Source organism: Echiichthys vipera (assembly GCF_963691815.1).
Source record: "Echiichthys vipera genome assembly, chromosome: 20".
NCBI lineage: Eukaryota > Metazoa > Chordata > Actinopteri > Perciformes > Trachinidae > Echiichthys > Echiichthys vipera.
The window spans coordinates 4,998,326-5,017,192 of NC_139845.1; the positions used below are offsets into that span (position 1 = coordinate 4,998,326).

General features: G+C 43.2%; 1 protein-coding gene across 2 annotated transcripts; it reads right to left on the reverse strand.

Annotated features, from left to right (window-relative positions):
- Window positions 1-1,710: 1,710 nt before the first annotated feature.
- nup37 (nucleoporin 37) lies at window positions 1,711-18,594 on the reverse strand (the record flags this gene model as incomplete). Of its 2 annotated transcripts, none has more annotated exons than XM_083934956.1 (10): window positions 18,537-18,594; window positions 17,440-17,638; window positions 17,228-17,349; window positions 14,219-14,291; window positions 13,892-13,986; window positions 9,078-9,168; window positions 7,704-7,885; window positions 7,567-7,617; window positions 5,887-5,980; window positions 1,711-1,783 (listed from the first exon to the last, which is right to left on the reverse strand). In XM_083934956.1, exons 2-10 carry the CDS (start codon window positions 17,593-17,595, stop codon window positions 1,760-1,762), a joined length of 888 nt encoding a protein of 295 aa, XP_083791082.1. In that variant the 5' UTR covers window positions 17,596-17,638; window positions 18,537-18,594. The 2 variants fall into 2 exon arrangements, with proteins under 2 accessions (XP_083791082.1, XP_083791081.1); XM_083934955.1 differs by lacking the exon at window positions 1,711-1,783 and adding an exon at window positions 5,690-5,803.
- Window positions 18,595-18,867: the final 273 nt, after the last annotated feature.

Below are 18,867 nucleotides of genomic sequence, written 5' to 3' on the forward strand. Positions count from 1 at the left end.
CTTGGTAACTGCTTGATAAATGAAGTGCAGTAAAAAGTACAATATTTACCTCTGAGATATAATCCTGGTTCTCAACCTGAGGCTCAAGGCCCCCACTAGGGGTCGCCAAAGCTTCACGAGGTCGTCCCAAGGCCTTCTTGATTTAAGAGATGAAGGAAGTCTTTTCTTTATCTTTTTTTAATATACAGTTGGCTTATATCTCAGCATTTCATTCATTTCTGTAAAGAAAACTTAATCAACTTGTTATTTCTAAAGTTTAGATTATTATTTAAGACATAAACAGGAAAAGACCTGAACCCAAGCTATATTCACAAAGGCTTCCCTCTGCAAAAAAGCCCAAACCTGCATAAGTATACAGTTAAAACAACCAACGAGCTCATGGAACAATGGCCAAGAATCAAGGAGGAGAAGACACTGAAAAACCCATAATACAGCTAATTATATGAAAATGTTCTAAAATATGAACAGGAAAAGTCATTTCAAAGAGCTCGTTTTACATAAACTTCATGCAGTGGCGTTCACTATTTGGGATAATTGTACAGTTCACCAGTTGTCCTGTACGGTTATTGTTATGCATTAAATATAGCGTGAAATATCCCTAAAATATGTCACTTACTCAGGGATAGAAAGGGGTCGCTTAAGGAGAAAGGTCTCTATGGTATTAAGTTGCATTAAATTGAAATACTCCAGTACACCACAATGCACTTAGTTACATGTCACCACTGAAGATAGAAAAAGTGCTGAAGAGTGTTGAAGTGTTGTTCAGTGTTGGGCAGCATGAGGAATCACGGAGAGCGTACCACTACAATACAGAGCTTGTGGGTCCATTTTCTAGCTTTTTAATTCCAAACCAACTATTTCCATTTGGAAAATTCTTGGAACCCATTTATCTTCATGTGTTATTAAGCAAAAGGGAAGGAGCTAATTATGAATGATTTAAGTATCATGTTCCATCTGCTGGTCAAGGCCAGAGCCAGCGTTGAGGCCCAGCACATCAGCTGGGCCAGGTCACCGGGACCTCACAGTCGACCACAGCACGGTCCGCGGGACTGCACTGCTGACAGATGCTCTTCTCTCTTTATTTCTCTTTTTCTATGCGCAACTGCCCAATTTTGCCTTCTGAGTTTTTTTGACAGACATCGTAGTGTTTTATCTCCACACAGGCGACGTTGCATCTCCATGTGCAGGACTGGTAAAGCATCAACAACATCAACACGGTGGCCGGCAAACCCTCCCAGTCAACAGCCACCTTGTGTTTGGAAGCTTCCCATAATTCCACTGTACAATAAATCAAGCCTTGCTCCGGCCTCCCTAGGAAACCCTGTGTTTGCGGAGCAGAAAAAATGTGTGTGAAGAGAACGAGAGAGAGAGGGAGAGGGGATAAAGCAAGTGGAGGGAAAGAGTGATCTACAGCTTGACAAGTGTGCAGGGACACACACACACATACACACTCTCTCCAAGCAAACACTTTATAATTTCTTGTATCTCATTCTACATCCAGCGCTCTCTAATCCACAAATCCCCCCACAGATACCACCGCCAGGATCAGAATCTGCTGAGCGCTAAACAAAAGCAGGTTGCCGAGGCAACGGGGTGACCTGTAAGGGATCCAGCTAGATTCTTGTGCCTCGAGTACTCGCCGCAAATCCCAAACGCTGTATCATCCTGACTCCAAGAGTTTCCTTTATTGATGTCAGGGCAACCCCATCCCTACGCTGGCTTGGATGCCTCCTCTGCGCTGGAGGCTGGGTCATGAGGTTCACTTTGTCCTCAGGCCTGAGAACTGGAAAAGAAAGATACACCATGAGTGAGTAAGTCAGGGTGACTTAAGGCCTGATAAAGAACTAACAGCTTTTTAAAAAAGTGTTCACTAATGCTTTGTAGATCAGTTATGAGCAATTAAAGGGTCAGACAGTTCCGCATTTTGGGAATGTACTGAGCTGTCCTGGTCCAAAGTGAAAAAACTCTAAATGCAAACACCTCTAAACGTGTATATAGGTCTAGATTGTAACACAAGATTTGGAGTCTTGCCAGATGGTTAGGGTTCGGCACTGATTTCGAATGGTGAAGGTTGGTGTTCATCGTCAGGAAGTGAGTCTCAAAAAAGTCTTTGCAAGTTTTTTGCAAATCTAGGATTAGAAGAGGGAGAAGATCGGTGACCTTCAGCACTCACTGGATCGGTTTGCAGCCCAGTGTGAAACAGCTGGGATGAGGATCAGCGCCTCTAAATATGGCTCTCAGCAGAAGATTGAGTCCTTACCCCAAGTGAAGGCGTTACCTCGGGATCTTGTTCACGAGTGAGGGGACTATGGAGCGTCAAGTTTGACTGGAGAGTCAGAGGAGCGGGCACGGTATTGCAGTCGCTCTACCGCACCGTGTGACGAAAAGAGAGGTGAGGCGGAAGGCTCCTTTGCAATGAAAGGAGCCAGTGAGTTGGTTCGGGCATCTGGTAAGGATGCCCCCCTGGGCGCCACCGTATGGGAGGTGTTCCAGGCACGTCCAGCTGGGAGGAGGCCTCGGTGAAGACACAGGACTAGGCGGAGAGATTACATCTCTACACTTACCTGGGAACGCCTCGGGATCCCCCAGTTAGAGCTGGTTATTGTGGCCCGGGAGAGGAAAGTTTGGGGTCCCCTGATAGAGCTGCTGCCCCCGCAACCCGATCCCGGATAAGCGGTCGAAGATGGAGACCCCTCGAAAGCTGAACCCCTTGTTTAATTCAGAAAAACAAATGTAAACACATCAATTTGTGATTTTAGAAGACAAGATATCAGGGGAAGATTGGGGAAAGCCCTGGGTCCCAACACTGCAACATCTGGAGGTCCAAGCACTACAGCCTAAAAAACAACAAAGGTACATCCATAGCGTGGTTCTGAGTGCAGCCGAGACACAAAGACGATGCGAAAAGGATACTACGATGTATGCTTTGATAGGTTTATGGGGCATCTTCTGGTTTGACAAGATCCCAACCAAAAGCAAAAATATCATCACAGACACACACGGAAGTGGTGAGTCCCAGAAGCTGCACTGAGATGGACCCCTCAAGGTAAAAGGAAATCTGGAAGACCAAGATGACCTGGCAGTGTTGGGCCTGACGAGCTAGCCAGCGAGGCTCAACATCTTGCCAAGGATACGGAGTGATTGACTTATGTCCCACAGGGGACAACGAGGAATAACAAAGTTTGTACTGGTTGGTGTTTTTTCCCCAACTTTGTACAAAGCAAGGGCAGTGGTTTCCCCTTTGTTCCAGTCTTCATGCAAAGCTAGTCCTAAAATAACAACTTTTGGGTTACCAAGTCATTGAAACATCTGTCTGGTTGCTTTTCTATTGTCCTCCAATAGGACACTTGTTCTCTTGTGAGATAGTTCCTTTGGATGACTCCTTTAAGGACTGACAATTAATGAACGCTTGTGGGTTTCTCTTGATAAGCCTGTGGCTATGAATGTTAACAGGTCATTAATAACAGGATATGACTTTTCCCTTGAGCACTTCTACAGAAGGAAGGTGATCAAAGGGTCCATTGGAGATCACAGTGGATCACAGTGGTGAGAACAAGCATTTCTCTTTTTAATGACTTATTTCTGAATCATAAAGCATCTGTACATTAATTACAGTATTAACCACTGACATTGGTAACGTTTGCCTCATTAAGAGTGAGAAATCCTCACGCTGCAGCTGTCACACTTTCATGTGGCAGCAACAGTTCAAATGATCAACAAACTACTAAGAAGTAGTGACGGAGCACTTTTTTGTCCGACTCTCTTCTACTCATCAAGATCAGCATAATAGCTTCATTCTGGGAAAATCATTGCACAACAAACCAGCCGTGAGATTAAATCAAACACCAGCCTCAAAGAGCTCTAATCTCTTTCTTTGTTTCCCTTCATATCATGCTCATTATTTTTATTTGCTCTCTTTTTGTTGAGCCCGGGCTTAAAGTTGGCAGGGCCGCAGAAGAATTATCTGAGAGGGGGAGATTAGGAGAAAGTTGGTGAGGATTTTAAGGCGGTCTGATATCTCCCTTTCATCCGTTTCACAGTTTGTTATTAGTCCACACACGCCACAAGAGATCAAAACTGTTTCTGGAGCACAATAGCTTCATTCAGGTTACATCAAAGGTAACATGGAGAAGCAGTGACATCTGAGGACGTGCTTCCAGGAAAGAGGCGAGTTTGTAAGATTTCCAAGATGGATCAGATGTTGTAGAAATCAGCTCACAGTCGAGAATTAAATCTTGATGCTGTTCTGCTCGTCAGCCATCAGATGGTGTCCTTGAGTCACTGGGATTTGGGAAGCCACTGAGATTCATGACTCATGTTTCAGAAGGAAAGTGGCTCAGTTAGCAATTCCAGTCCCTCTGTAAGGGAGCTTTTATACTCCTTGGAAAACGTTCAGAGTGTGCACAGATGAAAATGGCAGCTTCTTGCGCCTGACGTTGACATCTCCCGTGTTATAAATATGCAGCTGCTCCAGCACCACTTGCACCTAAAGCACAGCGAACGTAGAGTGGAGACCGCATTGGACTTGTTCAAACAGAAGCACGGAGCTGGAGAGCGGTAGCATGTTATGCTTTGTGGATGGCGGTTAACGAGTCCCGTCCAAGAAATATACGAGGTTGACGAACTGGTTTGAAAGAGTGGAGGTCTCCGCGGCTTCTACTTGCTATGTTGTGTCGTGCAGAGGCGTTGCTGTACAATGCAACCTAGTGTTTCGGCTGACATATACATTAATAAAGTACAATAAATGGCTTTGTTAGACGCCCTGAGCATGAATGCACATTTATCCAACGCTGCACCCTTGAAGATTAAGTACATCTGTGGAAACAAGTGATCGACTGTCACCTAGAATGATTCATGATCAAGTTAATTAAATGAGTGCCCTCTGCAGCTTAGTGGGCGTATGACTGCCTTGAAAACGGAGATGGAGGTTGTCCACACATGGCATTCCTGTGACAGCACAATGAGTGCCTGTTTGAGGGCATTACAAGTTACTGCCAAATGATCCCTTGTCTTCCATGTTTGGTCTGTGGAGCATCGGTAATAAATCGCAGAGGTAAGGTGTCTCTTCCTCTCCCTACATCCTCATGAAGAGCTCACTTTGCATGCCATGGAGTTTGAGATGACCTGAACTGACCCCATGCTCCTGTGTTTCCCAAAGCTCTTCCTATGATTACACTTACAACCCTGGTCTCCTATGCAGGGTTTGTCCAACAGCTGGACCAAAGCAAGCCCTCGTAATTATATCTCATCCTCACCTTCCTGTGGATAATCTGTGCTTCACGGTAGGTGGAACAGCCCGTACAAAGATATATTATTGATATGATTCAGAGTCTGTCATTGTGAGTGATAAAACACCTGTAGTACGATAATCATGTTGACTGGTGAAGTTAGGCGCTGGCACTCATGCCTCGATGCATTTCTTTGAAGTACAGCTGTTCTGGCAGGACATAACAGACGGCTGATGTAACGTACTTTTAAGAGAAAAGAACAACGAGCACCTCACAGAGACCCAAACAGCCCCACTGCTTATCTGTAGTTTACCCCAAGGGGTTGCAAAAAAGAGAACAAAACTCAAACATACAGCCAATTACCATTAAATTCTATAAAAAGTTGGCAGATACTCAGAAAAATATTATTTTATTGGACATTTACTCGAACGAACACAAAGTTGTAGGTGCTGTTTAGAAGTCTACATTTCAGTCATCCAGAAGGAAAGTTTCCTGTCGCCACCAATCACGCAGAGCGGGAGCGTCCGGTGCCAGCTGAGGCCTGATCCTACCGTGGCCGATCCGATCATCACCGGCTGTAACGACATCGGTGTGTGTGATGTGCAATGACAGCATTAAACACATAAAGATCTGGACTGTGAAAAAGCATCTCACTCACCTGCGGGTGGCCAAGATGGTGGATGAGTAACTGAGTAGAGATCTTTCCTGGACATCCAGTGGTGGCAAAGAGGTTTTCATTGGCTCGAGACCACCTGAGGAGAACAACATTTATTTAGATCCACACAATTAGGCAAAGTCAAAACCTTTTTTTTTCACAATAAAAACAACAGGAAAGAAATACAAATCCACAGGAAAATGTTTTACACACATCCTTAAAGTGAAATTCCGGCGCAAAATCATCCCATGGTCTTTTTACGGCACTTACATACATCAAATAAGCCATCGAGACAGTTTTTTTTCGTGTAACAACTATTAACGAGAAATCGAAGAAGTCGCTAACAGCTGGACGTGGCTAACACTGATTAGCTCGGGACAGTACGTGAGGGCATTAAAACGGCTTTTTTGACCCGTTAAAACATCAAACGAAGCATCAACAACGCAGTTAGCGAACCCAGAGTTTATTAAAAAAGTGTTTTAAAGACTTACCTACTGGCCCCTGTACCAGCTCCTCTCATAGTAAAGTCCATTCAAGTCGATTACCAAATGCAATCCCAAAGGAAGGAGCCCATTGGTGCTTTGTTTTATGTGTAGGGACTCTTCTCATACTACTGTAGAGGTTTGATGTTATTTTGAGAAGTTTTAGTGTGTAATGAATGTAGAACGTAAGTGCCGAAAAAGACCATGAAATGTTTTTGCGCTTTAACTTAAAGGGATTGAATCACAGACGAAATTGTGAATTCAAAGGAAGCTATAACAGATTCCACAAGGCCATACATTCAGGAAATTTGAAATTTGTTACCAACAAAGCCATCCCGCCACGTTTAAAGATAGATTTAAACTTTTTTTAAATTCTCAGGTGTTTAGGTTCAGTGCTGGTCAACCATAGTTGGTGTATGACCTATAGTAGACGGCAGTCGACAAGCCCCCAGTTTGGAAAAGTAAGCATATTTTTGCCACCTAAAAACACCAATATCAGTTGAAGTGTACACACATATTTAGATTATTTTCAGGGATTTTCTTTACACTCAAGCGGCCCTGTTTAAGTTGGCACATGGAGAACTGAAGCCCCTCTTGGCTCTCTTCAAAGCCACCAGACTTCATTGACAAAAACAGTAATTTTACCTCGCAGGAACACAGGAGTTGCTCGCCTACCGATGCATGAATCGGCTAGTTTGTTTGTGTTACTGTGTGATTTTTGTGTTTTTAAAGATTTAAGAACTAACAAAACTAACATGTAATCAAATTAACCAATCAAGGCAGCAGTAGTCCAGCAGCTACTGTGTTCTGCAAAGTAAATTGTTTTTTGTCAATGGAGTCCCGTGGCTTTGAAGAGAACATAAATAGCTGCTTGTAAAGAAACTCTTTGACAGCAAGGTATGTGGTGAACAGGTTAAAAAGAATATTTAAGGTTTCTAAAATACTGCTGCTCCGTATACTGTCTGTCCTCCTGTCTGATCTCCAAACTGGTGGCGTGCTGAACGTCATCTACTGTAGGTAACACACTGACTATAGTATCTCATATAACCACAATCAACAAGTCCAGACTATCCCTTTGAGCTCCTGAATTTGCAAGTTTTGGGTGCATGGAGACATAAAATCCAAGTGAAAACGTGTTGAAAATTGGTGAAAAATGGAAACAATAAGCCTTACAACAGTTATAAAATATATATTTTCTTACTTGAATAACCGTGCTTTATCTATGTGGGCTGGTCTTTTTTCCTGTGGGTAACTGCAAAGAATAAAAACAAGAAGCCCAGTTATTGTGCGCCATCATCCCAAAACAATATGTTACGCAGCATCAGTAGTATAACTCACCTGGAGCGAGTTATGTCCCAGATGAGCCAGTCGTTGCCCGCCACAGCACCGACTTTGATTGTGTTTGTGAGGCACCAGTCGGCTGACATGAGTGGTGACTGACCACAGTCCAGTGACAGAATGGCCTGCTGGGTCACCAGGTCATAGAAGCGAATTGTTCCTTTCTTCTCTGCCACCATTAACTGGAGAAGTTAGACGGGTAATTTAAACCAATATTTTATAGTTTATGTTGCTACGATTGGTCTTGGCATCTCCAACACATCGCCACTACTCATGCATATCATCGGTAACCTTACCTTTATCCTTGCTTAGATTTTTGGCATTCTGTGTATTTTTGATTTGGTTATTTCTATTTTATACTTCCACTCTTTCCTACTTTGTACTGCAACAATTTCTTCGGGATGAATAAAGTTCTCTCTCCTTTAAATCCATCTTACGATTCATCCATCCATTTTTAATACCCTCTTATTCTCAGTCTCTGTCAGCGTCCTACAGTGTCTGTCCCAGCATGCAACGGCAGGGTTCCTGCTCTTTTTACGAAATCATTTTCCCGGAACTTTCTAGGAGGTTTTCTTGAGAATACAGGACAGCACTTGCACACAAGTGCTCATGTTTTTTTAACCATATACTTATTGAACCCTTCATATTGATGTAGGGTTCATGATTAAGTGTCTCGGGTTCATTACAGCTGCACCCATCACCGCTAACTGTACAATAAAGTCACCTTAGACCTGATCAGTCTTGGTATGTCTATTTTTGTTTTACTTGTTTGACCTGAACAAACAAACACTGTGTTTATGTTCTGTGTTACACTGAATTGTGACAATGCTGCTGAAATAAAACTATAGATTTGATGGCTGAAAGTCCATTCCACTCCGCAGACTGTCTAACATGTGTGCCAAAACAAAAAGGAAGCACTCCGCTTCACATCTGGTAGACCCGCTTTTAAGCGTCATACCATGTGAGTGTGCACCGCTGTCCTCATTTGAACGACTGTCGTGCCTTGCACAAAAGTTTGTTTGAGCCTCTACAAAACGTTTCATTAGAGGATATTTCACAGAGTAATTTCCAGTTTATGTTTTGGTGAAAAATCTTATTTGCGCTCCTTTGACCACTCATGAAAGTGTCAAAGCACTTTAACAGTCCCACAGAAAGTGAGTTACCAGGCTCCGTAATGACTCTCTCTGACTCTGGGATAACCAAATCATCTGTCCTACAGTCCTCACCTAAAATCATCCTTATGGAGAAGTTACAGTTCACCCGACTTCACGCCTGCCTATGTGATTGAAGTACAGTGCATAGTTGCATATAGACAACTAATTGAAGAGTTTGACCTCAGTATACGAGCATGCATCTGAAACAAACCCCTCCTACCTTAAAGGCTTCCTCTGGGTGCCAGCACACACTGATGCCAGGAGAGCGAAGTCTGAGAGTAGTGCTTTCATTTCCATCCAGGTCCCACACCCTGCAGAGATGAGCAAGAGGAGAGTTAAAATTGTATGACCTAGTATGTTTTTAGTGTATTTTTTAGTGTATTACACTTGCAAAAATTGAAGTTGTAACTATTTTAGTATGAGATGAAAGTGTTGTGAGAATTCTGTGTGCAAACGCTCACATAGTTCTCAGGTTATTGTGAAAGGGGGCAACAAACACAGGACTTTTAATCAGTTCTCATTAGTAATGCTATGGATTGATTCGACTTGATGTGTGAACCGCTCTTGGCCTTAAAATCGAAAACAAAATCCACTACCTCTTAATTAACAGCAAAGATGGGGTTCTAGAGCAGTTCCCAAAATAGCCTTGGCATTTGAGTCACCCTGAGAAGCTTACATAATATCCGAAAAGAGTTCCTTCTTCCCGAGGTTTATTTCTTAATGTTGCTCGAGCCAAAACAAAATGACCCGGTTCGTTGTCCCGGTGGCCTAAATGTAACACACATATAGCCTCAATCCCAACAAATATACGTTCACAGGCTTCCTCCTTACTTTATGCCACAATAATTGTGAAAAAGACACTTAGTTGTTTGTCTTTATATACTTTTTTTGACATAATACAAGTTCAACATTTTAATTCAAGACACGGATAGAAGGCTTTTATGGCACACGGTGTGGGCAACGATATGTGTAATGACGTTTTTCAACCTCCGAATTCTTCTAACTTCTGCTTGTTGTTCACTGTCCTTCATGCTTTCATTTTCAGGGAAAGGAGGCTCTTTTCTCAGATCTTGGCCCTGAGCTGTGAAGACAGACGGACTTGTGCTGAACTCCTCTTTCAGGGAAAACGCCAGCCTCACGTTACACTGAGCTATGATAGCGGGGGCGGAAGGGGGGCATCGCCCTTGCCTGAGTCTGCGTTACGCTCCACTCACGTTACAGCAAATGATTCGCTGCCATTCATTTTCTGTGGAGTGCAGAGAGGGCAGCAGCAGGATGCACGTCACTTGCGGAAGAGCAGCAGAGAGAAGTTGAACAGGATCCTACAAATGTGCAAATGAGACAGAAGGGCCGTGCGAGCAAACGCCAAACATGAACCGAAAGCTCGTGTGAGGATTATGACCGATCTTCATTTAAATAACAGTCAATTCTAAAGCTAAACAAGACCCGTGATAGCAAAAGCAGCTGAGAAAGAACCACAGATGTAATGAATCACTTGGACGGAGGGAACTGCGGGTCCTGAGACCTGGATCTATGGTTAACCACATCTGAACGATCCCTGAACGAGAAGAAAAGGTGAGGATGGGGGCGCAGGGGTGGGAGGCCTGCAAGTGTTTCTGGGAATATCAAACAAACGTTTGTGAAGCATGGGAAGGCGCTGACTGATGAGGTCATGCAGAAGACATCATCTAATAAAGCCCAAACAGTATCTTCAAAGACCGTCTAAATGTCAAGTGTGTTGTTGGAGAGATTGATGTCCTCAGTGGTGCGGTGTAGGGGAGGATATGCCCCGTCTCAGATGAAGACCTCAGTAAACACTCAACTTTTCCTGCCTCATCTCCCCTGCAGCAGGATAGAGCCCTGTCGAAACTCTGGGCTTCTTTCCTTTGCCCGTGTGCAGACTCAGCCAGAGCCTCCACTGTGGAGCATGAGTGAGGCATGAGCAGAAAGAAAAAAACCCAGACCACACCAGGAAAACAAGGTCTAAACCCTATTCTTTCAGACCACTAGCCAAGCAGAGCTCAATTGCACGCTACACCACCAACGGCCAAACTGTGGTCAACCACTCTGCCCTTCAAACGGAGAGCACCGGCTCCCCAAAAAAACATAACCTCCGCCAAACGAGGTGAAAGACATGAGACACGAAAACACGCGTGACCGCCTCTGATAAAACACTGTGTAATTGCATAACACTACATCAAGCAATAACACTTCGCTTTCATGTACAACAGAGGTGAAAAGGACATTTGAAGTCCTGTATTGTGTTATCTAAGAGAGAAAACAGCGCGGCCGCAGCGTTACAGTTTGTCAATGTTTCCCATAAGTGGAGGAAACGGGAATTGCCGTTGTGCACGCTGTGTGATATGATTTATTGTAGAGAGCAGAGAAAATAATCGGAGGGGACTCTCAGGAGGGAGAGACCTGGAAGGGTCAAACAATAGTCCCAGAACAGTGCCTCGAAGGGTCACTCCGGTTGAGGCGCACAATGTTTGCATCGCCATATATTTTAACAAGAAATGCTCAACATTTAATTCAGACAGTCTAATATTACTGGTTTTAAAATCTTGAAGACTTTAACTGTTGAACGTTATTGAAAATGTTTGACATGTTTATTGAGATTGCTTGTTTCCTCCCATACACTAGCGAGTTCCTCTTATAATGCCTAGTAAAGAAAAAGATATACTATGTGACAACATGTAGGCAACAATTCCCAACAATGAGAACAGGGGATACAGTGTGGGAAGATTGTGGAGATGCTATTTTGAAATTGATTTGATAAAGAAATATATACAATAAAAGTTTTCTGGCTAAACAGTTGAAATATATAATGTTAGCTAAAAGTAATTTGGCTAAAGAGTTGAAACAGATAACATTAGCTTAAAGTAATTTGGATAAACAGTAAAAAAACAGATATTAGCTAAAGGTTATTTGGATCAACAGTTGTAACAGATATTAGCTAAAAGTAATTTGGCTTAACAGTTAAAACAGACAATGTTGGCAAAAGTAAATTGGCTAAACGGTTTAGACAGACACTGTTAAAATAATGGCAAAACCACTCTATGGGAAAAACTGTTTTAACAGATAACATTATCTAAAAGTAATGGCTAATGGTTGAAACAGATAAAGCAAGCTAACAGTAATGGATGAAGTGTTGGCACATCACGAAAAGTAGTTTATAAATGCATAGAAAATAATCATTGAAATAGCTAAAACAAATGGCAAATGGTAGCTAATGAAATAGCTAAAGGTAATCAATAAATGCTCCAAATAATTACTAATAGTGTTAAATAACACCCCGTTTATAATCTATTCATAAGAACGTATTTAGATCATGACTAGAGCTGTGGGGGTCCATCAGTCCATGAAAGGTTAGACTAGGCTGAAAGCATGGACGAGACATCAAGCTGCTGTAATTTGTTTCCCTTACACAACACATAAGGGACAAAGGACGGATTATCACTGAGAACAGGACAAAATGCTTTAGAGCATAATATACATAATGCAGCAGCAGTGGCAGCAGCAGGTGTGCGTTGTCCTGAGTTCATCTGTGAACTCAGTCAACCCCAAATCCCCTCAGGATCCTGCAGTGTGCCCTTGCGATCTCTAGGTGGCACATTTCCCCACAGACTCACCCCCTCTCCATCTACACTGATACCATGAGCTGTTTAGACTACATGAATCAAATGTAAACTCCCCCGGAGGAAGTGGAGTCTGGATTCCCACCTAGATGCTGCAGCGTCAGGTTGCATGTTGGCAACGGCAGAGTTCCCACAGCTGCAGGGGACGGTGATGACAAAGCTATGCAAACTTATAGTAGAGGCACTGCTGCCAAACCTAACAGGGCGATGGAGAGGTCATGAGCCTATACATGCAGGTAAACACTCCCTTCCCTCACTTTCTTGCAGGACTAGTTTCCTCATCTCATATCGAGGCTCAGGTTGTGTGGGCTGACTGGAAGGCCCTCTACTGTTAACTTGATCTATCCCTTGTTCCGCCTCTGTCTTCCTCCCGCGTCCCATATTTTCTCAACATGACAGAAAATCTTTCAGCAGATGGAGCGCACTACTGTTTTCTCTGGCCGGGCAGCGAAGCCCGGGGAAGAGGATAGTGGACGGGAGTGGAGGAGACTCAGATGGCCTGATGTGGCCGGAGAAAGCACTGAGGAGGACAGGACGACCAACGAGCCGGCGGCGGTCCGAGAGTCATACCTGGCTGTGGATGCTACTGTCATTCACGTTTAAGTGACAAAGGCTAGTTAGGATGATTTTGGATTAAATAAAGTGTTTCTTTTATTAAGTTGAACAAGGGAACTAAGTGAAGTAATCTTTTTTTTGGGTTCTAGCTTCTTTAATGTAATGATTGGCTGCTTTTCTCTGTTTTGCATCATTCTAAACTGAATAGTTTGGAGTTTGGGACGTTGGTCGGACAGAAGAAGCCATTTGAAGATGTCACATTGGACTCTATGGAATTAATCATTGTTAGAAAATTGTGGAAAATGTGCATCACAGTTCCCTAAAGTCTTCACCTGCATGTAACTTTTGGTTGAAAAAGTTTAAAAATAAAGAATTACACCCTTACTGTGCATTAACAATATAAAAGAAGGCCCAGTTTTGCAACACAGGTTTTCATGTTGCAGGAGAACCAGCCCTCTGATGTAGGGAGGTGTCCCTGGGGTGACCCTGGCTACTGACACACTTTTTCCTCCTCTAGCGTTAATTGAAAAGGAAAATTTGGGGACCTTGTTATAGGTCCCCCCCTAAGAAAGGAAAATCTCTCTGCAGCTAATTGGATTTCCATATTTAACCAATTAGCTAGAAAAGCTCCGAAGCAGCTCTGTGCTTACGCACGGTCACACCGGAGCATGTTGTGCTTAGAATCATATTTCACTGTGGAAACACAGTCAGGACTTTCTGCACCATTAACAGAGAACAGAACTGAAAATCAGGAGCTGGGAACACACACACACACAGACACACACACACAGACACACACACACACAGTCATAGAAACACATGGAAATAAAACGTTTTGGACCTGCAAGTGTGGTCATCACTGACGGATGCGATTTGTTTTCCCTCTGTGGGCTCGAACACCAAATGGTTAATGTAGCTGGTGTGGCCCTCCATCACCTAGGAAACAGTATAGAAATCAATATGTAAACAAAAACAGCAACACTTCGATGAACGATAAACTGCATTTTCTACCAAACTTTGGCTTACTACACGGGCTGCGGCTCTGCTCTCTGTGTGTACGGCTAAATTTCCTGTATCACTAAGTACCAAATGTCAGTGCTAAGTAGAGAACGTTTGATGCCAAATGACAAGCGCAATTCTGGCCAATGTGCTCCAGATGTTGCACTACCTTGACTTCATGTCTGTCCTGGAGATCAGAAGTGAGCAGGCGTAGCTTTCTGTCAGCCGCGGCGGTGCAGAACCTGCACAGAGACAGGAAGAGGAAAAGAAAGGGAGGATATCAAAACAAACAGGAGAGAACATCAAAACAGAGTGAGACTGTATAGAGCCAATGACAGACGACATCCCTTCCTGCACGCATGCCTGCATCTGCCCGGACTGACACCTTGGACGAGAGTGTCGGCGTGTGTGGTAGAAACTTGGACGGCGATCAGTGGAAACGCTGCCAGGGAGATTCTAATTGCAAGCTTAGATAAACACAGAGAAAAACAAGATCCCTCACGGCATTTACGCAGGTCCCGGTGCAAAAACCTGTGCAGAGCCAGGCAGAGGACTTTCCCTCTAATCAGCCCTAGTATACACCAGTGCCTGCAATTATTCACACAATTACACTAACTCACTTATGACAAGAAAAACACACACATATCACCAGAATAAACAGACAGCAGTTCACACATTTTCGGTCGCAGGCACAGATGGATTTGGCATGATGTCACTACAAACACCCTTAACGCGCTCCAGGGTATTACTGCTACAGTAGATTAGATTATATTAGGATAGGCCTTCTAACCCTACAAATTAGTGTTGTACTTTGGAGTAGAGCATGGAACACATCCTGGCTCGTCTTGCTTTTCTTTGCTTTTCTTTTTCTACTTTAATGTCAAAGCAATTTTCTTCATTGATCTCCAGGAATCTTGTGTAATACATTGAAAGTCACTATTAAAAGGGTGTCCAGCTTTGTTGTTGTGGAGCCCTGATTATTGTTTTAGCACAAGACAGAGAGTGTATCCTTTCCAAGGTGACGTCACCTTGGAAAGGATACACTCTCTGTTGAAAGGTACACTTCAACCAAGACCTGGAAACACAAATTTAAAGCAAGCCACATCTTTTTTTTTAAAAACGAAAATAGTTCCAGTAACATTTTGTTTCCAAAACAGCTCTTCTTCACTCATCGTCGGCTTCACTTTTCCACTGCACGCTGAACAAATCTGCTGCTGCAAATCGTGACCGGTCAGTTGCTGCTGTGCTGCAGACAACAACATGTTTGCAATAGTAGAGACCAACATGTAATCAAATAAGGCTGTGTCTTGTCAGATGGGGTAGACTGTTAGACTTTGCCATCAGCCATGCCACAGCAAATGTTTTCTTCCCTAACAAGCAGTAAATTAGTATATTTCGTGCACAGTGGTGGGCATAATTTGTGTTATTGGATTGCATTGAATGATATGTGACACTGCACACCTGTAGATTGCAAATTAAATGCTGACATCCAACAATGAAAAATCTTTGTATTTGGTGGAAGTTGTTGTTTCGTGTGGTGTGTCTTGTCTTTGTAGGTTTCATTATTCTTCACATCTTCCTATCCTAAGCTGCTGTGGTGGATGGTGGCAGCGCTGCAGCTCGAGTTCCCTCCCCTCCCCTCATCTCGCTCACTCCCTGGGCCCCTGCTTGAGGCAAGCCCGTGAGAACGTTGTACTTTTCCTGGAAGGCACGGTTACGTGCAGATCGAAGGGAGGGATGGAACCTGAGTGGGCAGTCATCAGCGCAATAACATGTGCGCACGTCACAGCGCTGGCTCGAGGGCCCTGTGGAGTAAACCACAGAAGGCCAGGAATTATCGCTGCCTTTCCTTTTCAATTACAGAAAGCCTAAACACCTCCAGGGGGATGGTGAAACCTTCCAATCCACTGTGCAAATTAGGAGGAAGCTTTTTGCTTTCTAACAATCTGCAGTTGGGCTACTTCCCTCCTGTCCGAGGCCACCTGAAATAACTTGGCTCACATCCTGGCAGCTGCAGCGTGACAGTGAGAGGCAGTGATGGCTACTTTCACACAGCGGGACTGTTGTGCTTTCTCTACAACTGCCTCTTGTTCTGGTCAGCAGACGAGCAACGTGGTTGAAGATGTCGGGTTTCTGATGTAGAGGTATGACACCTTGACACCTCCTAATCCTGATACGATGGTCTGATGACCTCTTACCTAACAAGAGACACTAGAGCTGCAGATGTCCCGCCATAAACACCATCTTATATTAAAAAGAGCCAGTTGTGATAATAAGGTCATTACTTAAACTGATTTATGACTCAGCACAAAATATATGATGGCTTAGCTGGTGGAGGGCCACGTTGGGTTGGGTGCCACCACTGATTGACTTGATTCATCAGGATGTCAATTCAATTGGATTTCAGAGTCTGATCCACATCGACTTGAGATATTTCAGTGACAGCACCAATTTTCTTTGGCTATAAAAATGATATTCAGAGAACCAAAGCTGTAAACTGTATAAGGAACTTTCTAACCTGGTGCATTATTCAAATATGAATGTTTACATTAAGATATGGCCACATGAATGTACTTTTAACATGAACACACTAAAGCAGTCAAAACAATCACGTGAAACTCTACAGACTTTATAGTCATTGAGTACTGAATGATGAGAAAAAAACTGTACAAACACTGTTGTTAGGACAGAGAACGTGATGCAGAGACAGCATAACAGCTATTATTGCTACTATTCCTGTCATTCTATCATATTCACCACCATAATTATTAGTCATATTTCTATTACCTTAACTGCCTTAAATTCATATCATTCTAGTATATTCACTGCCATAACTTGTTAGTCATATTCACATTATTACTATGGCTATTATTATGGTAAATTGACTTGTACTTATATAGCACCTTTCTAATCTTCTGACTACTCAAGGTGCTTTCACAGTGTTTGTCACATTCACCCGTTCACACAGACATTCACACTGATGGCAGTGGACATCTACAGACCATCTAATCTAACCATTCACACCACATTTACACACTCTCTCGAATGGAGGACGAGTTATGTTTTTTTAGTAAATGTTAATTCTGTGGTTGATTTGCATCCCTGGGTCTCTGTCTATACACCTGTCTGTCTGTCTTTCTCTCTCTCTCTCTCTCTTCATGATACCAAGTAGCAGTACCTGATAGTGGGTATCCCGTCCAGCCGGGACTCAGGGCTCCAGGCGAGCGCATCGACACGCAATTCATGATGGAAAGCTCGAAGAACATTGAATTCAACTCCCTCAATCTCCATATCCTCCTCCTGCGGGAACATGCACGTATTCATATAATTTATACATTTCTAAATAATATGCCGTAGGTGAATCAATTTGTGTGAAGCTGCATCTCTAACCTGGAATAGGCAAGTGCCCACTACGACATACTGGTTTCCACCATAGGCCAGGAGAGAGGCATTGGTACCGGAGCTGAAAGGACTGAATTCAACCACATGGACATAGTCCTCACATGTCACAGTGTAACTGGGACTGCGGCTTGAGTCCTCCTGCATGCTGGGTGTCCTGGTAAAGCTGGGTGTCGGGTCAGAGCTTCAACTGTAATAAAACATTAGAATAAAAGAGGACAGAGGGCTGTTAGTCGGATCAAATATCTGTCACCGTGAAAAGAGCAACGTGGGCTAAATAAATAACTTAGTTGATACTGAACAAAATTGGCTGATGTGACTAAATATACAGTATAGTATATTTTGCGTATATTGCAATATATCAACATCTCATCTCATCTCATCTTCAGCTTCTTAACCGGGGTCGGGTCGCGGGGGCAGCAGCTTTAGCAGGGGACCCCAAACTTCCCTTTCCCGGGCCACATTAACCAGCTCTAACTGGGGGATCCCGAGGCGTTCCCAGGCCAGTGTGGAGATCTAATCTCTCCACCTGGTCCTGGGTCTTGCATATAAATGTTATAAAATTGCATCAGTTTAATGGCATAAAGAAATCTTTAACTTCAGCTGTTACAGATCAAAAAGTCCCTAACCCTCTGGAGAGTACCGTTAGACAGTCAAATCACACATCTTCACAAGGTACGCATGCGCTAGATTTGTCAGGCTGCTTGGGTAGAGAACATGAAACCAAACCTCATTCAAACATCGTATTATTTCATATATTATAGGAGACACAGAAGCGGGCATAGCTAGTAGAGCATGCGGGCATTTCTTTTACTATACTATGTCTGTCACACATCAATTCGGCAAACACAAAAACACACAAAACAGTGCTTTATTTGAGATATGCACAACTATTTTTTTGTCACCGGGGCCAAAAGCTAAAACGTGACTGCTGTCCATAAGTACACAGCTAGCAAGAAATTAGCCAAACAAACGTTTATATTGCCCTGTTTTACAATGTAACGCGCCGTGTAAGAACGTAACAATTGCTTCTTCATATATGAGAGTCTATTCCGAGTCAGAATACAATACTGACTGATATACTTTACCTTTTTTCCCTTCACTGTCATTAATTTCTTTGAATCAAATCGCGCGTTTGAGATGTTTTCAAGCTATTTCCGGGTACGACATGGAACGAACCATTCGCTTCAAATGTCGAGGGGTGTCCGCGCAACATATACGACAAGAACTCACCCACATTGCGATATAGTGGCAAATTCTTGACTTAGAAAGTATAATTTAATATAAATACTAATTTTTAGTGTTCTGATACGACACTTTAAAAAAACATAACGTAGTAGAAAAATACGTTTTTAGTCGATCACTACCTGTGTTGTCTTCTTAAAGCTGATTGGTCAAAAGCAGCAAACGTCACGGGCA